The sequence below is a fragment of the Phaseolus vulgaris genome, chromosome 9 (assembly GCF_000499845.2).
Source record: "Phaseolus vulgaris cultivar G19833 chromosome 9, P. vulgaris v2.0, whole genome shotgun sequence".
NCBI classification, from domain to species: Eukaryota; Viridiplantae; Streptophyta; class Magnoliopsida; order Fabales; family Fabaceae; genus Phaseolus; species Phaseolus vulgaris.
The window spans coordinates 17,285,214-17,308,840 of NC_023751.2; the positions used below are offsets into that span (position 1 = coordinate 17,285,214).

The 23,627-nt window shown below is 27.8% G+C and overlaps 3 protein-coding genes across 19 annotated transcripts; 2 read left to right on the top strand and 1 right to left on the bottom strand.

Moving 5' to 3' along the window:
- Nucleotides 1-4,340: 4,340 nt before the first annotated feature.
- On the top strand, nucleotides 4,341-7,383 carry LOC137822960 (histidine-containing phosphotransfer protein 4-like). Of its 2 annotated transcripts, XM_068628001.1 has the most exons (6): nucleotides 4,341-4,490; nucleotides 5,674-5,804; nucleotides 5,882-5,950; nucleotides 6,209-6,280; nucleotides 6,523-6,595; nucleotides 6,850-7,383. In XM_068628001.1, exons 1-6 carry the CDS (start codon nucleotides 4,431-4,433, stop codon nucleotides 6,874-6,876), a joined length of 432 nt encoding a protein of 143 aa, XP_068484102.1. In that variant the 5' UTR covers nucleotides 4,341-4,430; the 3' UTR covers nucleotides 6,877-7,383. The 2 variants fall into 2 exon arrangements, with proteins under 2 accessions (XP_068484102.1, XP_068484101.1); XM_068628000.1 differs by lacking the exon at nucleotides 6,850-7,383 and having other exon boundaries at nucleotides 6,523-6,719.
- A 682-nt stretch (nucleotides 7,384-8,065) lies between these two features.
- LOC137822961 (uncharacterized) lies at nucleotides 8,066-9,588 on the bottom strand. 12 transcript variants are annotated; one of them, XR_011083032.1, is made up of 6 exons: nucleotides 9,470-9,588; nucleotides 9,325-9,362; nucleotides 9,152-9,236; nucleotides 8,652-8,732; nucleotides 8,496-8,573; nucleotides 8,066-8,320 (listed from the first exon to the last, which is right to left on the bottom strand). XR_011083032.1 is itself a non-coding variant. In XM_068628002.1 (6 exons), exons 2-6 carry the CDS (start codon nucleotides 9,343-9,345, stop codon nucleotides 8,140-8,142), a joined length of 423 nt encoding a protein of 140 aa, XP_068484103.1. In that variant the 5' UTR covers nucleotides 9,346-9,362; nucleotides 9,470-9,579; the 3' UTR covers nucleotides 8,066-8,139. The 12 variants fall into 12 exon arrangements, 6 of the variants coding, with proteins under 6 accessions (XP_068484103.1, XP_068484106.1, XP_068484107.1 ...); XR_011083036.1 differs by having other exon boundaries at nucleotides 8,496-8,589; nucleotides 8,671-8,732; nucleotides 9,156-9,236; nucleotides 9,470-9,579; XR_011083034.1 differs by having other exon boundaries at nucleotides 9,156-9,236; nucleotides 9,470-9,579.
- Nucleotides 9,589-13,557: 3,969 nt separating this feature from the next.
- Nucleotides 13,558-17,058, top strand: LOC137822962 (amino acid permease 8-like). Of its 5 annotated transcripts, none has more exons than XM_068628011.1 (8): nucleotides 13,558-13,722; nucleotides 14,445-14,565; nucleotides 14,959-15,192; nucleotides 15,280-15,373; nucleotides 15,474-15,691; nucleotides 15,805-15,944; nucleotides 16,025-16,252; nucleotides 16,516-17,058. In XM_068628011.1, exons 2-8 carry the CDS (start codon nucleotides 14,493-14,495, stop codon nucleotides 16,936-16,938), a joined length of 1,410 nt encoding a protein of 469 aa, XP_068484112.1. In that variant the 5' UTR covers nucleotides 13,558-13,722; nucleotides 14,445-14,492; the 3' UTR covers nucleotides 16,939-17,058. The 5 variants fall into 5 exon arrangements, with proteins under 5 accessions (XP_068484112.1, XP_068484113.1, XP_068484111.1 ...); XM_068628012.1 differs by having other exon boundaries at nucleotides 13,609-13,768; XM_068628010.1 differs by having other exon boundaries at nucleotides 13,653-14,351.
- The last annotated feature ends 6,569 nt before the right edge of the window (nucleotides 17,059-23,627 follow it).

The window sequence follows — 23,627 nt, forward strand, 5'->3', positions numbered from 1 at the left end:
AGGAGTATTGTGATGCACCACAGAATTAGTTCGATGTACAATTGTGAATGGGATGGGGCATCTGCAAAAACCATTTGAGAGAAGTGCAAATTAATGACTGTGGCATTGCAAAATGCAAAACGTTTGCTAGCTTTTGTTCTCTTTCTTATGGGCACCGACAGAATAAATGATGTGTCTCTTATCAGAAACAGTATGCTGACTTCGTGTAAGGTGGGATGAACTGGAAAAAAGACATGCCAGGGTCCACTATTGGATTATTTAAAGTGAGATTCTCGAATGCAAATAGAGAAATTTTTTTATGTAATGTTTATGATATTTCAGTTCTTATGTGGGGACGGTTATATATGCCTATAAAGATCAACAATTATGTGATTCATGTATACCACAAACTTCTATGCAACGCACGAACATTAAGTATATTTGTATGTGCAATTAGACTCGGAATTTATGCCAGTTTGTATCAGAAAATATAATTATAGATGAAAATAATGTGTGATTATTTGTTAGAGATTTTTTTTAAATAGATGTTAATTTAAACAACTGATTTTATGGGAAGTTATTAAAAATATTTTTTTTCATTTCAATCAGATTTTAAACTCTATTTAATGTGTAGTCATTACAAAAGAATCGAAATTAACACAGAAAACTTAAAAATCAAAATCTTTTTGAAGTATTTTTTTTTTCTAAAAAACTTATAATTATGATTCTCTTCTCATATTAATCATCAGGATTGAATGATTGTTTTAGTGTCATCTTTTGGATTTATGATGATATTTATTGCTTGTGAATTATTCATCTTGGTTCCCCATCTCACTAGAACTATTCTGTGAATAGAATAGAGCAAGGTGCTATATCCTTTGGGAGAAAGTAGCTAATAAAGTTCTGTTGTGTGTATTGATGTCGTCTTTAGAGTTTAGATAGACAATGACTCTCAGAAAATGACAACGCATGATTGTTCTTGTTCTTTTAAGAAAAAAAAAACTGATGCAAATATATGTTTCTCAAAAGCAACAATACTTGAATAACTAACACAAAAAGAAGTGTTTTTTTTTTATTACTTTTGATTTTTTTTAAATATCATAGAAATAGGTTCCATTTAGACAAGTCATTGATATTTTATGGAATAGAATATTTTTGGTCTGATAGAGTTTTGTCATTTATAGTGATTTTTTCTTAATTTTCCCAATAAAAAATACATGTGAACTATATAATTATTTCATGTAAATAGTTTTTTTTGAGGATTTTATATGACTGATTATTTGAAAAGAAAAAGTAAATTGATAAATTAATAAATTAATAAGATTGGCTAGTATTCTTTGTTTAGAATTGAACTTTAAATAAAAAGTCACCCTAATCAAATAATTTAGTTTAACTCAATTTAATGCTAAAAACTAACTGAAACAAAACCTATTTTTAGCAATTAATTTCATTTGACTTAATTATACTGAAAGCAAATATAAAACTAACTTTGAGTTTTAAGTTTTTAAATTAATTTTTATATTTATTAAGAGTGAATTATATTCCCCTTTTAAAAAAATATTACAATATCCTCCATTTGTATTCTATAATAATATATAGTTTGATTTATTTTTATCTTTAAAACAAATCACAACTCTCTCTCTTGAAATCTAGAATACTAGATTATTTTTTCTACTTTTTATATTAAAGTATATACGATGTTGTTATCCTCTAAATATTTAAAATTAAGTTTTGGTATTTTAATTTTTTTTTAATTTTTAGTCTTCTAATTCTAAAATGTATAACTTTCGGTTATCTAAGCAGTTTAAACAGCGATTTATAAAAAAAAAATGGTTTAAATAAAGTTTGAAGCACCAAAAGTGTTTATTTTGAAGATACCATTTAACTTAATATCATTAAAAGATGTTTTTAAATAAATAATTTTAATTTTCCAAATTATCTTCAGTCAGTATGTCTACTTTTTGTCTATACATTAAAATGATTTCTCTTAGTAAGAAGTTGCAAGCAAAGTACATGCTCTCGTAATGAAAAAAAAAATGTTTGACAGTTTTTGTCAGTATATTTAAGAAAATTAGACATGATGTTCAATGGAGACACAAATTGATTGACAGTATTATAAAAATAAGGAATTTAGTAACATATTTTGGTGAAAAAAATCACAAATATATTAATACTTGTTTTCTGTTAAAAAAAATATATTTGTAAATTTTATTTTTTTTATTGTAGTAAGATTACTTTTAACACAAAAAATAAAATAAAAAATCGAAATAATATATTTACATATGTGAAAAAAGTTTGAGTCAAGCTCATAAACATGTGAATATCATTTTGTCTCAATGTTAATTATAGTTAGAGAGTGGAAACTAAGAAATAGAAAAATAAAATAAAGAGGAAGAAAAATAGTAGAGGATGAAATTATTTTGAATTAAAAAAGTAAAATATATGAAAATTGAGATGATTTTTTTTATTAATAATTAGTATTATTTATTGTCTTCAATATTAATTTTTAGTTATTATTTATTATTATAATATAATAAACAAGAAAAATATCCATAATCAAATATGTAGTTCTTATAGTTGATTATGTAATCTCATAACTAATTATAAAATTAATTTACACTTCAGTTATAGTAAAAAATAACATAACATAATTGATTAATATACAATGCAGTAGATCATGTTGTGTCTGCATATAACTTTCCTTTCCATACTTTTCTTAGGAAAAACAAATCATGAAATTCATGTTTGCTTACATATTTTTGCTTATGCAAATAGCTCTTCAACCTATAAACGTATAAACTAAACATAAAAGAAGAGAGTTTCCAAATATACTTATAGAATTAATGAATCATAAAATTGGTAACAAAATTTAAAAGTTTGTTATTAAGAACATTAGTTCGGTTCTTAACAACTACACTTAATGAAATAAGACATATGCAAGTGGATCTTCTTCTTATTAAGAATTTCTATATTTCAAAAGCTTACAATTTTTATGGCGAACCTGACAAACTGCATTAACTTTTATTAGTACATACATTAACATGACAGAAAAAAAAAACTTACATAATAGTTTGATAAAATTAGAAAATTAGATGAAAATTTAATGAAAATTAAAAAATAAAATACATTTTGTTATGATATCAAGTTCATTCAATATCACTAAGGTCAATCAGAGTATTTCCTATTTAAGGATTAATTAAGGAAACGAGAATTAATCTTTGAAATCTCGTTTGGATTCGATTTTGACAGATGACAACAATATTTTGACTTAAATTTGTTGAAATAGTTATGATCAATAAACATATCTGGTATATGGTCCATCTTGAAGTATAAAATCCGTTTGTAAGAGACCTCGAAAGGTTAAGAAAGTAAAGTGTATATAAAGTGTCATTAATCTCAACTCCTAAACTATAAGAGACTATTGAATATGTGGTCGAAACAACCTTATTTTTTACTAAAAAAAATACATATTTTAATATGAAATATGATGATAATGTAAGAAAACTGTGATTTGAATCCTATGAAAATGTTTGAAGTAAAGATGAAAATGGTATGGTAGGGTTTGATATTTGAGATAACTAAGGAACTAAAGTGTGGTTGTGATTTAGCTATACATATTCTAATTAAGAGACAGATAAAATATAGTGGGCCTTCTTCATCCTCTCTTTTATATATTCTTTCTTTACTCTTATTTCTATTTTCATCAATCAAATAATGAATCAAAATATCTCATTCTACATCTGTACTATAAGATTCCCCATTTTTTGCTTTTACTTCACTCTCATATTGTTTTATACTGCTAATTTTTACTATAATATAAAACTGTTTTATAGAATTATTTTCATTTTATAACATGTCATTTAAGAGAGGTAATTCGTTTACTATATTATATTTACCTATACCATGAATAATTTTTAAATAATCACAAACTTTTTAATGACCCATTGATAAAAACATACTAATATTTCACTAACAAAAAAAAAAGCTAATTTTACGAGATTTGAAATTTACATTTTATGCTACAATTTTTCTTTTGTCGACTAAAGATTATAATAATAACAAAATGATAGTATTTTTGGAGAAAAAACAAAGAAGTTTTACACTTCCATCAAATAAAGTATCCAATTAATTTTGATAATTACTTAAAACTTTAATGGCATGAATATATTATATTTATTTTGCCCTCTTCTACTTTATAGTGGTCAATTTAGAAGAGGAAACAAATGAATATTAGTTGCTTTCAAGAGAGGAAAGATTATTTGTAAATAATATTCTCTGATTTTTTTTTCCCTTCCAATCATCACATTAGATACATTCCAATGCTATAAATATTAGTTCACATTGTTGTAGATAGCCATTGGAACAAGTGAAAATCCATATCCTTCTTCTTTTTTTCTTGGTTTGATTTGATTTTGTGTTGAAAACTTTGATCGGTCTCAAGAAAAGGAGACATGGACAAGACTAAGTTGAGACAACAAGCACTCTTCCTACGAACTTCACTCTTTCAGGAGGTCTTTAACTTTCCACTTATTTTTCTTTTTTATATTTATTATTTTGTTGTGTTAAATATGTTTTTTCTTTCACAAAACTATAATGTAAAGTTTGATTTTTATTTATAGTCCAAACTTTACACTTTCTAAATATTAAGAAAACTATTAAAATAAATTATTTATATGTATTTTTTTAGGAGACAAACGAATCATTATTAACTAGCATTACTTTTTAAATCACTTTTTATTTTTATATTTATTTTCTTATAACACCTTTTATTGTTAGCTAAAAGTAATTAGAGATTATAAAATGAAATGAATTTCTCACCTTAATAATTTTAGAGTATATTAACTAAGTTTTAACCAATAATAATAATAATAATAATGTGTTTGAATTTTGTTAAAAAATTATGTCTGACACTTTTTTATTGATTGGCAAAAACTAGAAAAAATTCGTTTTAATTTTTAAATTATTTTTTCAAAATGTTGAATTTAATCAGAATCAATTAACTAATAATGCATTTTTTACATTATTATTGGAACATAATTTCACATATATGATAAAACTAATGATTGGTTTTTAAGTAAGCCTTTAAAATCATATTTAAAATGCTCTTCTAATTAAATTATTAATTTATTCAGTTTTGTGTCCCTTAACAATTCAAATTGCCTTTTAAATAAAAAAACGTAAACATAGATTATACCTTTAGATTTTTCACCTGTAATTTAAATTCTCAGTGAACCGAGTCAATAAAAATATAAGCTACCTAAATAGTATAGTATATATATATACATTCATACCATAAAGATTTTTTTTTATAAATTTTATTAAATAAAAATTACTATTGCAACAGACAATTTGAATACATTTTGTAAAAAGAATATAAAATTAGGTTAACTTTAAAAGTTTTTTTTAGCAACTTTAAAAAGGTTCTTATAAAAAGACTAAAAGAAATATTTAATAATTTACATATAATATAATGATATATAAATTGTGTTAACTATATTACACTAAGATTACTAATTAAGTACTGTTACAAAATACATATTACAAAATGGGTACGAAAAATGGACATGAAAAGGATTAAATAAAACATATCTGTTTATTCTTTTTATGTTCTTTAATTAGGTTTAACTTGAGTCTATCAGTTAAAATTTTCTCAGCACATGTTTTTTTTTCTTTCATTAATTAATGTTGTTGCAGGGGTTCCTTGATGAACAATTCATTGAATTAGAAGATTTGCAAGACGATGTTAATCCCAATTTTGTTGAAGAAATTGTGACCCTTTTCTACAGTGACTCTGTAAGACTGATCTTCAACATAGAAAGAGGACTGTGAGTGGAAAATCACTCCAATTATTACATTACTTTTCTCTTCTCTTAGCTATGACTCATCTAGTGCATATACACAGGATGAGTAACCCTCCAAATTTCACCAAGCTAGATGATTACATGCATCAATTCAAGGGTAGTTGCTCAAGGTGAAGTTAATGCTTCTCATTATTATAATTTAAGAACACAATTTCTGTTTTTCCTTAATTAATGCTGTTTTCTTATTTAAGATATATATATATATATATATATATATATATATATATTAGTTTTACTAAACTGCAATTAAGTGTGACATGCCTTTGAGTTTGGAGACTTTTTCTTAATTCATGGATTGGGACATCATTATTTCTCTCCTATGTTTTAAACTTGAAAAAAGAACCTTAAAGCTCTCAATTTATTGACAGCATTGGAGCAAAAAAGGTGAAGACTGAATGTAGCAGATTCAGTGAATACTGCGCAGCAGAAAACTTTGAGGGGTAACTCATTCAGCAATATTTTTACCTCCTTCATTCAGCTACTATTATCTGCGATGACTTTTCACAATATTATAATTTTTATACAGCTATATAAAATATTTTAATACATTGATCTATTTATTTAATTTTGTAATAAAAATGTTAACGTGCATGTAACCAAGAGATCAGTTTTAACCTCTGTTATGTTTTTGGATTTAACTGATTATTGCTACTGTTATGAATGATGAGAATACCCTTTTCAGATGCTTCAGGACTTTCCAACAGATCAATGCAGAGTATACGACTTTGAAGAAGAAGCTCCAGACTTACTTTCAGGTATCAATCACTTTTAGTGTCATTTTCTAGTGATGCTATTTCATTTTATTACATACAAACACACACACACAATATATATATATATATATATATATATATATATATATATATATATATGCATGTAGAGCCATTAATTATTATTTGTTATTCATCTATTTTTACTATTAATTATTTAACCAATAATTATACTTCTTTCCATTATCTACATACTAGTATTTAATTATTTGACTTGTCTCTTTTATGTTATTATTCAGTTAATGAAGGAGAGCTGCTCAGACTAAACGATATTTGTATATAGCTCATATAGCTTCGTATTATTTATATTTTTCACTTTATTTCTTTTTCCTAATGATCACATCATATTACTTAACTACTGTCTCTTTTATATTCTCCATTTAAGGTATTAAATAGGGTGTCTATACATCATTTTACAACTCAAACAAATAAGTGTAATATATGTGCAATTTATTTTGATGTCCAGTATCATTTCCCATAGAAATTCCAATGTAAGAGAGTTTACAATCCCTCGTGATTGTGGGTTAAGCTTTTATGTTTTTCTGTATTTTTATCAGTGTACATACTAATCTGTATGTATGGGTCAACTACTGGTACAATGGGCAAATTAATGTAATTCGGTTAGCCTATATTAGTGTTAGTTAAAATAATTGCATATATTCTTAGGCTTTGCTATTGTAACAGTGTGGTGATGGCCATATTCTCTTCGTTTATAGACATCTTTGTATTGTTGGCTTATCAATCTATCAAAATAAACATTTTCAGCCTTAAAACACATAATATCTATTTGTCAGAAATTCTCTTGACTACACAAAGTTTCCAATATTACATGGTAGCTAGAGCTAATTCTTCATCCAAATTAACTCATGGCCTCCGATCCAACTCTAGAAACAAGTTTCCATCAAGACCAACAAAGTTGTCCGATGCATTGGACTCAGACTAGAGGTTTCACAGCAGCCTCCATCTTTTTCTCAAGCCGATTCCAACTCTAGGACCATGCAAAGTTGGTATTCAAACTCTAAAAGTTTCACATCATGCAGGCCAGTAGGGACTATGGGAGGGGTGACCCACAGGAACCATCGCCATTGTAATTGGTTGTTGAGGGGATTTGGTTGCTGATTGTTGGTTCATTTCCAGGGGAGAAGGGTTCTGTTGGTGTGTCAGTTCATATTTGTAGTAGTATAAGTGTGTAAGTTGAAAAACTTAAATATATACTATGTAGAGATCGACAGAAATGATATTAGATGATATTCTTAATCACTTCATGATTTATGATAATAAAGATACACTAATTTCTCCTAATCATGTCTTTATTGAAACCAAGCAAGGCCAGTTAATAGTTTATGATTCTGTCTTACTCATCCTTACTTTGATATTGGCTCTCGTATTTTGTCTCTCCTACCAAGTCCTTTTTCTTAGTATGGGACTGCGTTAAAAGCAGTAATTACTTGTCCATTAGAGAGAAATGGAAACTTTTATTATTCAAAAGCAAAGAATAAAAGAAGCCACACGTTATTGTTATCCCATAATTATGCATACAAGAATGACAGGGGATTACATTCGAATGAATCACAAATCAGAACCAGATTTTTCCTCTTTAGGTGGTGCAAATTGCCTGCTGAGAAGAGAACGCGGATCAAGGGCTGCTCTCTGTGGTGGCTGAGGAGTTGGTGGCTTTGACTGCCTAAGCTCATTTCTCTGTCAATAAACCTGTTTTAAAGCATGTAACTTTTTTAATACAAAATATAAACCTCCTCATTCTAAGCAATCTGGAACATTGAAATAAAAAACAACTTCTTTAGTGAAATCAGGCGGTGTTACCCAAATATCATAACCTAAAGTAACATAAACTGATGTACCAAAGAGTAAGCAGCAATCTACTCACTCCATATAAGCCATCGGTGCAGCATCACCCACTTGAATACGGGTCCGAAGCAATCTGGTGCATCTTCCAGCTCTATCCCTACACAATATAATGTCTGCTCAGTGTTACAACTTTACTACCATAAACTGACGACACAAATAATATCAAGTTTATTACTGCCAGTTCGGTAAACAACTTGTGAAGCACATCATCTCCTCTCACAAAACTAGCAGCACGTCTTGCAGCACATTGGGTTCCCTAAAACAAGTTATAATGTAAAACAACAGGTCAATCCCAGCAATCAAGCTAAATGAAAAAACAAAAATGGTTATGTTCATTCTCAAGGCCCAGGTGGAAAAAAGAGGTGTACATTTAACTGTTTCTAGTTAACGCATTTTGACATTAGAAATTAGCAGTTGAATGAAAGGAACACAGCATCAAGCCAAAATCTCAAAGAAACTAAATAACAAGGCATGATAGCTCATATAAGGTGCAGAAGACACAGTAATGTTTTCATGCTAGTTAATATATCATACAGGAAAAAGCTCAGTTAACAACACAAAGTTTCACAAAATGAAATGTATAAACTACAGAAAAGAAGAATCCTTAATAGATTGATCCCTGTTTTAAAAATCATCTATTCTTTGAAAAGAAGCCACAGAAATAGGTAAACTTACATACAGGGCAAGCAAATAAATTGACTCCTGCATGAATTAGAATTAAAAATCCTCCTTTCCAAGCTGTACCACTCATCTTTTTGGCCTGCAAACCATCAAAATCAGAAACATGTTGCATATATGATCAAAATCTGAAATTGAGTGGTAAACGACGTCAAATTGATTTGTACAACCTTGGCGACAGTAGTTTCCATGCGTTCGTACTTCACAGCTGCGAGACCATTGTTGTAAACAAATGGGAGAGCAAACAAAATCAGGATTCAGATGCAAACCAACAAAAATTATTGAAATTATTAATTAGTTAACTAATTAACTAACTTCAGCAAGAACATTCGGTGACAGGTAGGTCGACCCATTCGCATAAACCCTAACTCTAATTAGGTACTAAGTTTCCCCAAAACTGGACTTGTTTTTCTCTGAAATATAATGTGTATTGTAGTGTAATATTATTTTTTATTATTAATAGTTAATTTTGGAAAAAATATATGGAAAATGATAAAATGAGAAATGTAAGAGCTGAAGATAAAGTTTAATATCAATTTTAGTTAAAAAAATATTTAAATTATATTTTTATTTACTAATATATTTATATCAGTAAGTAATTGTTTTTTATTATAAGTCATTACAAGAAGAGTGATATTATGATTATTAAAATGGTTGGACTTGACTGTTCAACTTGTCAATTTAACTAGTTAGAGAGATAGATCAAACAAATTTATATTATGTTTTCCTTGTAATTAATATTAAAATAAAAAGTAATATATTTATAAGATTAAAATTTATGTATTATTTAAAAGATATAAATATGTAACATATTATCGTAACTAAAATGATTAACATTTTTAATAATTGACTGAAGTAATGTAATATATAAAAATATTATTTTTAATTTATTTAATTAGAAATAAACTTAAAAACATTCACTTAATTAAGTTCATCTTTAGTATATATGTATGTTTATATATAACTAAAATGTGTAATTTTGGACCTCAGTTGGATTTCGGCCTTTTCTAACTGCATCTCCATAATTACTATCTGCACCCCATAAATTTTAATAGTTACTTCCAGATTATTTATTTTGGAAATCTTTCATAACAAACTTTCTAGAAGAAGATTTCGAAGAAAAAGTTTCTGTAACAATTTTTTTTAAATATTTGAAATATTTTTCTGAATACTACCTAAATATTCATTTTCCCTTTCTGAATTAAAAGTGCATCATAGAAGAAGAAGACACAATGGTTGTAGTGGCGATGTCAGCGTGGTGCAAAGAAAAAAAAGTATTTTTAGTCTTTTTGCTGTTAACATGAAGGTATAGGTAGTAATAACGAGGTGCAGGAAGCAAAAGTCTATATTTTGCATTATTCTATCAGTCGGGCCTTTGTTAGGCTTAGTTGAGCCTTCTTTATCTAATAACTGTAGCTTTAAAAGTTAGTTACCACAGTTAACTTGTGGGACCCTGTCAAGTTATTAGGAATTTTAAACTTACTTAAAAAAACTTTGAATAAACCTAATTATTGTTCCTCTGACTTATTCTTTGGAATCCAACTATTCTTTGTGATAAATCCCATTCAATTAAAAAATGTTGATCATGGAGTTATTTTATCACCTTTTTTAGATTCGTTTTTTCCTTTTCTTGTTCATCAATCTTTTAGTAAAAGCTCTTTCTTAACTCTTTTAGGTACACCATGTTAATCACTAGTTTTGGAAACACAATTTAGAGGTTGCTTCATTCTCAAAACTCAATGCAAACCAAACTAACATATTTGCATGTAATCTATAACCATTAACGATATTTTTTTTATAATGTGTACGTACATGCGCTGTAACATATAAAAAGAAAAGAAAATAAAAGAAAATTAAAACGAAAATGGTACACTATGCACACGAAGATACATAAAATCTCTGAAATGTAGGACACGAGAACACGAATTTATATATTATATAATTATGAAATATAAATTGACAATAAAGATTTATGTGCATAGGTATGTTTCAGATTATTTTTTGGAACAGTCATGACTGACTCACAAGGATTTGTTTCTTATTTTTATAATCATAATAATAATTTATACAATAAAATTTAAATTTTTAGAAAATTAATGTATTTTCCTTTTTTAAATTGTGTTTGAACTATACTAAAATTATTAGAAATCTAACAAATATTTTTTGAATTGAACACTTCACCATACGTATCTTACAAGTGTCATATGAGTGTTGGTATCCGATACGAGTACGAGACTCGGAAACTGAGGGCAAATTATTAGGCTTCTTCTAACCACCATGTGGTATAGGACAATCTGCAAACAAAGATGGTCCTTTAGTTCCAGAACAGTCATTGTCATTACTAGACTTTTCTTTCTCAACATTACTGTGGTTTTTTCGCTCAATTGTGTTGTTATATTCATTGTTATAATCACTGACAGAAAAATTCCCACCACCACTAGTGCAGTGCAGTTCACAAATCGAGGTTCAAAGACAAACATTTCATAGTGACCACATAAATTGCTCCACCAACATCCTTTGCTTCTCCTCCTAATAATAATGTTCCTCACTTTTACTATATATATATATGTAACTATTGTTCATGCTTTCTAATTTCTAGTTATGTTTTCCAACTTCACACGTGGGAATGAAGATATTTGAAAGTATTTAACTTTATGTTGTGTTATTGTTATTTAAAATGTGTTAATCGCACATTATTTTAATTATTGTTTAGTTCAATAAATATTAATAGACTAATTTTTTACAACATTTTAAATTGTTAATAAATCTTTTAAAGATCGAAAAGAAATTATCGTTATCACTTCATATAAAAATTTATAGAAGAATCTAATATTAATGGTGTCTTTTCTAATTATTAATTATTTTTTTATAGGGGTGAATAAATTTTATTTTGTTTTATTATTTATTGATTGATTTTTTTTTTCTTTAGTTAGATAGACCTAAAATGAGTGTACTAATATATATTGAGAATATTTATTTTGATTTTAAAATAACAATATTAAAGATATTTATTCTCATATCTGTATCTTTCTTTTTATTCTTATTTTCATCAATGTTGTATTTTATAATATAATAAACATTAACATCAATTTTTGAATCTTCTTGTCTTCCTAAGAAGCTACAACAGTTGCATCCATATTTTGGTTAATTAGGTAATAATAACTAAGGTTGGCCGAAAGATAGACACTAAGAGTTGGATACCCACAATATGGCAAATCAATGGTACTAATGATAGTATTGCCTACGAAAATGACACATAGCTAAAATTACATGTGCCATCACTCAAAACAACCCACTCACCCAAATCTTCCCCCATAACATATTCCAACAATCATGCTTTTGAAAGTAAAAGTGGTGCAAGTTAAATGATTTGATTACGAAGAAAGCAAGCAAATTTCATAACAATTATGTTTTTCTTTATGTTAAATGGTTTCAATCTAGTTATTTTTTTTTTATATCTTTCCGGTCTATGTTATTCCTTTTATGTTCATTTCTTGTTTTTTTTTTCCTTTTTTTTTAGGTTTTTTTCATTTTTAAATGTCACATTATCTTTATAACATTTTATTTTTTACTTAAATTTTCTTAAATACTTATGAGAGACATTAATGAGATTTAGTGTTAACATTTTTTAAGATGAGATCATTCATTTAGATATTCTTATATATGATCTCTAACATCATACAATCAATTATGTCTTAAATTTGAGACTAAGAAGTTTTATAATCAGAATCTATACATGATATCATAGTCCACCAAATTTTAAATCTGAACCTAAAAAAATTTATGATCAAAATCTATACTTTCTTGAATGATACTTACATGACGAGTTATTCAACTCATTCCAGTACATATATGACAAAAAAAACACTTGAAATTGATTAAAAAATAATTTTGTCATGTAGGATTTTGAATTTACTAACCTATGTACTAAGCTATTCAAGTTAACTCAAACCTTCTGTCTCTACTAATGAATTTGAGGTCTTCGCATTTGTTTTTTACTTTCTCTTGGAGATCTCATGTTGACTAGAGATAAGAGCCTTTCGTTGTATATAAGTGAGTGCAAACCTCAATCCTATGAGTTGATTTTATGGGGTTGAGTTAGGTTTAAAGTCTACTTTTTAATATGGAATCAGAGTCATTTCGATAAGTAGGTACAAACCTCAACCCTATGAGCCGGTTTTATGGGGTTGAGTTAGGCTTAAAGTCCACCTCTTAATACTTTCTTCTCAGTTACCATATAAAAAAAATATCCATTGAACACTGTTTCAACAGGTCCAATTTTAACTCACTTATGAACACAAACTGTAGGATCTACTCCTCCCCACTTGTCACAAACTAACACCTCACTGGACCTCCACTACTATCTCACACCTACATAAACATTCATGCCTAAGTTATCCTATAGTATGGGACCACCCATAATATTAAAACAATCATTTCTCTTGCAATTTTTTATGGTTTAATGCATATAACAAAATGACTTTGTTTCAATTCAATTGTGACCAAACTACTCTCTCAATCATCAAGGAATCCGAGTCCACTCGAAGGGGCGTCTTCTTTGGGAAAAGGTTTCAATCTTCATACAACTTTGGAATAATTTTATTTTCAAGGAAGGTAGTATTGATTTTCACCCAACTTCTATTGTTAGGCCCAAAAGGAACATTGATAGTGTTTTTCTATTATATTAATGCTACAAGATACTACTCAGCTAGTTCCAGAAGCAACTTTTAGGAATCTATTACTTCATGTTTCTGAAATTATAAAAAATTTACTTTTAAAAATAACATGAGAAATCCAAAATGTAATTGATACCCCACTGATAAACTACTTTTTATATGTCATTCTTTTAACCATAAGTAAGATCTTATCTTTTTGGTACATGAATTTGAGGTTGAATTGAGCCAAAAAAAGTAAACTGGGATGAGAAATAAATCAATCAGAAGCAGAGAACTGATAAGACGTGTACGATTTTGCCGTGCCGCATTCTAGTTACAGATTCCACTTATTACTATACAAAAAAGCATGAATAAATAAATAAGAATAGAATAAGAATGAGGGTGTAGGGAAGCGCGTATATAAGCAGTGCAAGCTGTTAAGATAAGAGAAAACGAGTAAGCGAGGAACATTCGAATTTCACACAGTAGAGAAACATTTTAGTGCAGAAACTTAACGGAGCATTCTGATTTGAAACAAACAGGTATGCATATATAAACTGGTAACATCTTTTGGTTTGAATTATCCTTTTTTTAACATTAATGGTTCATTTTTGGGTGCTGTGTTTTTAGATCAGATTATTTTGTAAGATTGTGAGTTGTGAGGTTCAAGGAAGGAACTTTTGATGGAAGTTGAAGCTGGTAAGAGTGTTTGTAGAAGTGCAGAAGTGGATGATGATGGCAGAATCAAAAGAACTGGTTAGTAATAGTATGGTTCCATTATTTACATCAATGCTTATACTATTTTTGTTTTCAATTCAGCTTATTTGTTGGATGAGTTTCAAACGGGATGAGCAAATTTAAGACACCTGTTCCTAGTTAGACCTATATAAGCCTTGCATATAATCTGCAGACAACTCTTTTCATTTCCTAGTTATATGTTTGCTGAAGGGATTCTGTCATTTGAAACATCTTTTGTTTTTGAAAAGCAAAGATTTTGGAGAAGAAGAACTCTGTTTTTATAGGTGTTTCAGATGTTGGATTGAGTTTGCTCATGCTACTCACATTTGTTTTTCATTAAATAACCATATTCTATTCTATTGTAGTTTCACTTTCACCAGCTTCAGCTCTAAGATTGGGTGTTAATTGCAGGGAACGTGTTCACCACTACCACGCACATAATAACGGTGGTGGTAGGAGCAGGAGTGCTGGCTCTGGCATGGGCAATGGCCCAATTAGGATGGTTACCCGGCATAATCACCATGATCATATTTGCATGCATTTCCATTTACACTTACAATCTTATAGCTGATTGTTACAGATATCCTGACCCAATCAATGGGAAGAGGAACTATACTTATATGCAGGCCGTCCATGCATATCTTGGTATCATAAGTGTACTATATACTCATCTACGTAAATTCTAGACTCTTTCAAAATGTTCTGATTTTCGTATTTCAACTTCATAATTAGGTGGAACAATGCACTTGTTTTGTGGATTGATTCAGTATGGGAAGCTTGCTGGGATTACTGTGGGCTACACTATAACTTCGTCTACTAGTTTGGTGTAAGTAAGTTATCACATCGATAAGCTAACTTTTTGGTGTTGCTCATTCATTGAGTACATAATTGTAATCACAATCCTCTTAAATCCTCTTATTTGACAGGGCTATAAAGAAGGCCATTTGCTTTCACAAAAGAGGTCACCGAGCTTATTGCAAGTTTTCTAATAATCCCTATATGATTGGTTTTGGAGTGTTGCAAATTTTTTTGTCTCAAATCCCAAATTTCCACAACTTAACATATATCTCAACCGTTGCTGCAATTACCTCTTTTGGTTATGCATTCATTGGAAGTGGGCTTTCTCTTGCAGTGGTGGTCTCAGGTATTATTTTCACCAATATATATTTTTCCAACACTATTTCCAAGAGTGGTTTGCACCAATCTCTTTTTTGGAGGTTTCCTCTGCATCTTAATGGAGTCTGTTTGTGTGAGCAGGTAAAGGAGAACCAACCCGTATATTTGGAAACAAAGTAGGGCCAGGACTATCAGAAGCAGATAAAATATGGAGGGTTTTCAGTGCATTGGGAAACATTGCACTTGCTTGCTCGTATGCAACTGTTGTTTATGATATAATGGTAAATTGCATTATTGCATAGTGTTAAACAGATAGAGTTGAGTGGCATATTCATTTGATTATTTGTGCACTATTGTATAGGACACTTTGAAGTCATATCCACCCGAATGCAAACAGATGAAAAAGGCCAATGTGTTTGGAATCACAGCAATGACGTTACTTTTTCTGCTATGTGGTGGCCTTGGCTATGCTGCTTTCGGGGATCACACGCCAGGAAACATCCTCACTGGCTTTGGATTTTACGAGCCCTTCTGGTTGGTTGCCCTTGGCAATGTGTTCATTGTAACCCACATGGTGGGAGCATATCAGGTTCCATTTCTCTTCTTGTGACCTTTCTTGAGTTTTCAAAGGTACAAAAAAGTTAATTTTCATCATTCAACTAACTAAAACATAAATGTTCCCAACTTGCAACTTGCTGTTATATTGTTATATATCTCACATAGACTACATTCCAAAGTTAAAAGTCAACTTCTTAATATGTTACTGAGTCATTTATGATCTATTCTAGTTAGAGTTTGATCTATTGTGTAATCCGCAATCCGCTATATGTTAACGAATATGTAATGGAACAGGTGCTTGCTCAACCACTATTTCGTATAATTGAGATGGGTGCTAACTTGGCGTGGCCACGTTCAGATTTCATAAACAAGGAATACCCAACAAAAATAGGCTCCTTAACATTCAGCTTCAACTTGTTCAGGCTAATTTGGAGGACAATATACGTGGCAGTGGCCACAACTATTGCCATGGCCATGCCGTTTTTCAATGAGTTTCTAGCCCTTCTTGGAGCAATTGGGTTTTGGCCTCTCATCGTCTTTTTTCCCATACAAATGCACATTCAACAGAAACAGATCAAAAGATTATCATTGAAATGGTGTGTGCTCCAGATATTGAGCTTTGTGTGCTTCCTTGTTTCAGTAGTCGCCGCAGTTGGTTCCATTCGTGGAATTAGCAAGAATATAAAAAAATACAAGCTTTTCAGGTATAAACAATAGCTCCCTTTAAGATATCTGAATATAAATGGAAAGAAAATGGCATGAAACCAGTTATTATTGGGCTGGTAGTTATTCAGATGTAACATTATTATATGAAGTTATGCAGATGTTTATGTCTCATTTTTCTCTATAATCACATTCAAGAATTCACGAATCATTTTATTACTCACATCCCCAATTTTCACTAGGTTTGTCATAAGTTGAATCAGACTCAAACACCGTTGAACATTACATTCGTAGAACACGTATTGGAGAAGTATCCAATTTAAAAAATATTTATTGTATTTCTGATAAATCTCCAATTTAAAAAATATTTATTGTATTTCTGATAATTCTAGTATGGTTCTAACACAATTTAAAAAAGAATATATAATATTTTTTTTAAAACTCAAATTTATTGTATAAATTTTTATATGAGTATAAAAATAAGGAACAAATTATTTTGAACCATCCATGAAAAACATTTTTTTGCTTTTGAAAAAGTTTGAAACATAATTGTGAAAAAAAAATTTATTATCAAATTATATAATTCATAAATATATAATGTATAAATACGTGTTCCTGTGTCCTACATTTTAGAGATGATATACATATCTCTGTGTCCGTGTGGATGTCTGTGCTACATAGATTAAAACACATTCATATAATTATTAAAACAAATCAGCACTAAAACAAATTAGCACTATATAGAATAAAACCATTTAAGTCATATGCACAAATAATAACAATCAAGTTTTTTCTAGACAATCCTTAAATTTTGTTAAGCAAAACTTGGCTAGTAAACGAAATTTTTATCTACCAAAAAATAATTTTTTGTTGAATGAAATTTTCTAAAATTTGCTGCTTTCAACACTGTCTTATTCGTCAGATAAGATTCGTTAAATAAATTATAAAAAAGATTCCAGCTCACTATTACATAAAAAGAGAAAATCAAGACCATTTCAAAAGAATAAACTATGATATCTTGTAAATCTAACATATATCATAAAAAACAAGTTAATCAACTTAGAACATTTATACTATTTCTAAAGTTGCATCATAATATGATTAAGAATGCTTTAAGCTGAGGATGCCTTATCTCAAAAAAATTTATTGATTTTTACCTTAGCTAAAAATGGGGTTAAATAATGCTATGATAGTAGCAATTGCAGCTTCTATATGAAATAGAAAATTGATATTATATATATATAACATAACATAACAAAGCATCTGTTTAGAAAATCAGAAGCTAATGTAGCTATGAATAGATTGGTGCATCTGTTTGAATAAGAAATCTAGAAAAGTGAAAATGATTGAAAATATTGAGATGTTCTTCTTATAGTCGATAGATATCAAAGCACCTACACTGAAAGAATCTGTGGTCCAACAAGAGTATATGTTTCAACATCTTCCACTCAACACTCATCCTAAGTAACATGGAAGTGATAGTGATATAGCACTACAAATTAGTTGAATGAAAGAGACCAAATTGAAAAGTGATTATGAAATATTTAAGTGGATTAGTTTCATTTGGATTTTTTATTTTTTTTGCTGAACCTAAATTAAACCAATAGGAAAATGTGTAATAATAATGATAATGTAAATCTAAATATAACAACCCTTTTGTACTATTCAATTTAGGCATTTAATAGTATTATTAATAATAATGATAATGTGAATTAAATTATTTTATTAATATTAACACATCTTAAAATTGTTTAGTTGTTGCCAGTTTTAAAATATTGAATTTAAATCCGTTAATGGATTTTTTTTTCAACTAGCTTTGTGGTTCATTTAATCAAAGATATGATTCTAAATAAACTATTAAATTGGGTCAAGATTTACAAAATGTTAATTCAAGCATTAAAAAAATAAATATCAAATAAATAAATGAAATTTAAACTTTAAAATTAATAAATGTTCTATCTATTTAAGGTAATATTTGGCCTTACAATATTTACCACAAGAAGGTCTGGCCTTTCAATATTTAAAAAGCCACTTAATTAAAGTCTCGTTAATTTAAGTTAAACCAAATTATCTCACTTAAAAGGCTATTGAACATTTATTTTTGTCGTTTACACTATAAAATTCTTTCAAATTTATCTTCAAAATTGATTACTCCAAAGACCTCACTTGTTAGTGCTTCTCTGATAATTTTTATACCATTTCTAAATTATATACAAACTTATTCATGGTGTTGACTTTTTTTTCAACGTGGACAAGTAAAAACCTAAGTTGAAGCACTAAATATCCGTAGGTGGAAAATTTTGTGTTTTGATTTAAGTTAAATGTCGAAAGTTTAACTTTTCACTTTTGATTCTAATAAATATGCTTTATACAAGACACTTATAATTAACACAATAGAAAGATATTCCAAATGCAGATAAACTATTCTTGAAGAAAGTAAAAAAAAAAATTCTAAGAAAAATGTATAGATTTGAAAGGAAAACATAAAAATAAATGAACCAGCTGAGTAAATATAAAAGAGTAATTTCGATATTAAAATACTATAAATGTAAAACAATATCACATTTAGCATAATGACCACCTGAATTTAAACTTGATGTCACATTATTACATTTTTCTAAGTATTTATTACTCAAACATTACATTGATTCATTTCATATTTTAATATAAAGAGCTTTTGAATAATCAGTGAATGAGTTTTGCATGAAAGAGGAGGAGAGGATATACATATGAAGAGTAAATATTCTCTCTCCTCAAAATGAAAAGATATAGAGGGAAAGTCATATCAGCATGTATTATTTTCGAATTTACCCTCATTCATCTACAAGGATTTTTAATATTAAAAAATAGTATTTTTTATTTATTTATATATGATGTGATTTATTTTTTAAACCCTAAACTCTCATAAACTTTCTTGAGACATCTACTCTAACATATCTCAATTCAAACACTCTCACTTTCTTCCCATTTTCTTCTTACATCTCCACACTTTCACTCTCTCAAATTCTCACACATTTCCTAACACTGAGGAAAAATATCAGAGTGAATCCAAACACACCCTAAAGTGAATCCAAACAATAACCCTATCAACATCATCATTAACCACTACAATTATTTTTTGTTGTTAAGAAACAATTGGTTATTTACTTTTGTCAAACACATGATAATAAACAAAAGTAAGAGAAGGTGTTTCACTTTTTTTATTAATAAAAAAGGTATTTCACTTTAATATACCTTTCTCCTCTCTACTAGAATGCTTTGTTAGTTTTGTTAGTGACCGTTCAAATTGATTTTTTTTAAGTTATCTATAACAATATATAAAGATTGTGTACATATTTCATATTTCTCTTTCCAATTTTATTTTTATAATATAAATTTGAATGTGAAAAAAATTAGAAAACACAATTTTTATTATGAAGAACAAAAAAGGAGAATAAAAACATATTTATCATTTTTTTTAAATTTTAAGAATATGAAACCACAATAAAAACCTTTTTTTTTCTTGTTTAATTATAAATACCAAAACTTTATCATTTTATTCTTTTCTATTTATTCTATAATGGAGATTTTATAATTCGATAAAAATGTAAACATAAAACATTTAGACAATTCTTTACACAAAATGTAATGGTCATATATTAAAAAAATTTAATTATTAATAAATTATAAAATAATATTATATTTTTCTTTCTAACACAATAATATTATAATTAAAAAATTATTTTAAATTTTAACATAATAATATTATATAAAAAATATTTAAAAATACAAATACACTTATTTTTACAAATATAATTAATAAAAATCTAAGTCTAATTTTTTATGTCAATAATGATTTTTTTTAAAAGGATGTTTTCTCTAGAGATTTTTGAACACAAAATTGAACAAAAGAAAACCTTAATAAAAGATTGACTGAGTCAGTCCATAGATTCAATTGTGGCCCATTCGGCACCAAGGCGCATCTGCTTATTGTTATTCTACAAAATAATATTCTGCGCCCACTATGATAAGTGCTGAACAGTCTTCAGTGATTCAAATTTGGTGCGTAATCACATCAATCGAACCATTGAATGAAGAACAAACTATGATCCTCGAACATTGTCAGGGACATGAACCTAGTAAAATACGTATTAAAATATGTAATGTTAAAATATTTATTATATTTATGATAATTTTAATAGAATTTAAAAAAATATATATATTAATTTTTTAAAAATTTAAATTTATTATATAGATTTTTATTATGATTAAAAAATAAAAAATAATTTTTTTGAGCTAAAATAAATAAATTAAAATTAAAATAAAATATATTTATACACATAAATTTTTATTATCAAATTTTTATAATTCATAATATAATATAGATGTGACTTCGTATTTTCGTATTTTATATTTTAAAAATTATAGGATCTGTGTCATATAAGTGTTTATACTATCTAGAAAACAAATAATTTTAATTTTAATTTTTTTATTTGAAATCTGTGTCCAATTATAGTCTAAGACTTCAATTCGTGGGGGTACCTGTGGATGAATATTGAAATATGGAGAACAGCAAATTCAGATACCATTATCTATGGCTATAATAATGTTACATTTAATATTTTTTTTTATGATTTATTACGTTTATTATTTTATATTACAAACATAATATCAATGGATAACTTCTTTCATTGATTAAACTCTTACATCATGTCATTATTAATCATGTTATTATTAGGTTTTTAGAAGGAAAATGTCATAAAAAAATATTTTTTTTAGTCAAAACATGAAACCACTTTCTGACAAAACCTTAAAGATAATAAACTATTATAGACTTTTTTTTTATGATTTGTTCAACTTTCACAACTTTTACTCCATATAAAATAGAAAATTTAAATTTAGATTCTAACATTATTTTACAGTAGTAAAAAACTAAAAAAAAAATAGCATTTTCAAACAATTGGGTTTTAATAGATTAAAAACTCAACATAATAAAAGAAACTAAAATACAAACAAAAAAAACTTTTAAAAAAAGTATGACTATAGTGAAACTTTTTTAAGAGAAAAAGAACATAAATTAAGAGACCAACAACATAGATAATTATTAATTATTAGGTGATCACATACTGTGTTTGAGTAAAATTTGGATCAACTCATTATCTAATCCATTAAAAAAATATTAGGTCGAATTGTGCTAATTTCTTGTATTTTTTTTTAATATTAAACTCAATTCAACCCAACTCATTATTGAGGAGTTATTGGATTGAGTTAGATCAATTTGATCAAAATTTAAGATAATTATTCAAACTAATTTAAGAATATAAATAGAAAAACATAATACAATATATTTGTCCATAATATAATTATATAAGAGTGAATTTTGAGTTATAATAAATTTTACCCAACTTGTACAAAAAGTGAATTGGTTAATTAGATTAAGTTGGATTTAATTCAATTATAAATGAAACTCAACTCAACCTAATATAGTTTTTTTTAATCGACAATCAATAAATGGAATAAAAATGGAACACAGAAGGGTGTTGTAACCCTTTAACAAAAAAGATACCAAACAACTTCTCTAAGAACCCTACAACGAATGTCACCCTCCTTAGACAATCATTTTGAACAGATGACTGACCTCTCAAACTACACAAAAATCAATGATTTGCTACCATGTTAATACAAGTAGTTGGACATTGAACCCAATTTGAGAAAGAGAAATACACCATTGAAACCTTGTTTTTTAACCAAGCTCATGACTGCACTTGAGCTAGAGAGAAGATTTGCTTGCATCAACTTTTGCTTGGTTAAACACTACCTCATTCCTATTTTGCCAAATGCACTAAATGATGGATACCCACACTTCTTTCCATAACTTATTACTTTCTTTGTTCAAAGTGTTCAAAGCAAAATGGTTTGCAGATATAACCCTTATCATTTACTGAAACGAGATATTATCCAATCTGACCCCAAAATCTTCGAGAGTTGGCATCCTGTTAGAAAAAAACTTTAGAACTTCATCTTTTATAATGTTTGATTCTTCAATCCACTTATCCTAGCAGAGCACTCCATTAATTCCACTTTTCCTTCTTCTCCATCTAATCATAGCATGGAAAAATTTAGAGTTATGAGTCTCCATGCTTGAACCACTTATAGTTAATTTTGATTAAATCAAAATTTGACATAATCATAAATGGAACATCAATCTAAATTAGGTTGGATTAGGTAGTTGGGTCATTGGTAACCCAACCCAATAAACACACTAAATAATTATTTGTTTAGGATTGGAGTTTGTGATTTATGATTTAGGGTTTAGGATTTATGGTTTAATTTTGTTTTATTCTCATATAGTAATTGTAATTGTTAGTTAAAAAGAGAAAGAATTAATTCTCATACGTTGATTTATTCTCATGGAAAGCTTATTATACGACAATTGACTATTTAAAACAATGTTTGTTTCCAAAATCATATCAGAATGATGGTTAATTAATTTTCCTTTTCAGTAAAACATAACAAACTTTAGCTGAAAATGGGATGTCATTCACATTAAATAAGAACTATATAAATATTGTTGATACACCTCATTGAATCCACATCAATTTTTTTTAGAGTGTGTAGGATTGTGCATTCTTTTGACCTACAAAATACTTCTAACATGTGATTCTTTCAATCAATATCAACAATTAATGGAAATGAAGCACTCATTTGCAATCTCTTCCTCGTATTTGTTGGATCTATAATTGTCTCAAAGATTGTATCTAATT

Bases quoted from the DNA above. Each gene is read 5' to 3' on its own strand.
- LOC137822962 (XM_068628011.1), top strand. From the start codon at position 14,493: ATGGAAGTTGAAGCTGGTAAGAGTGTTTGTAGAAGTGCAGAAGTGGAT. The intron at 15,692-15,804 runs GTATTATTTTCA...TTGTGTGAGCAG, and splicing joins TCTTGCAGTGGTGGTCTCAG to GTAAAGGAGAACCAACCCGT. The intron at 15,945-16,024 runs GTAAATTGCATT...ACTATTGTATAG, and splicing joins CTGTTGTTTATGATATAATG to GACACTTTGAAGTCATATCC.
- LOC137822961 (XM_068628002.1), bottom strand. From the start codon at position 9,345: ATGGAAACTACTGTCGCCAAG. The intron at 8,574-8,670 runs GTTGTTTACCGA...TATATTGTGTAG, and splicing joins GGAGATGATGTGCTTCACAA to GGATAGAGCTGGAAGATGCA. The intron at 8,321-8,495 runs GTGAGTAGATTG...GCTTTAAAACAG, and splicing joins GCACCGATGGCTTATATGGA to GTTTATTGACAGAGAAATGA.
- LOC137822960 (XM_068628000.1), top strand. From the start codon at position 4,431: ATGGACAAGACTAAGTTGAGACAACAAGCACTCTTCCTACGAACTTCA. The intron at 5,805-5,881 runs GTGAGTGGAAAA...GCATATACACAG, and splicing joins TTCAACATAGAAAGAGGACT to GATGAGTAACCCTCCAAATT. The intron at 6,281-6,522 runs GTAACTCATTCA...TACCCTTTTCAG, and splicing joins GCAGCAGAAAACTTTGAGGG to ATGCTTCAGGACTTTCCAAC.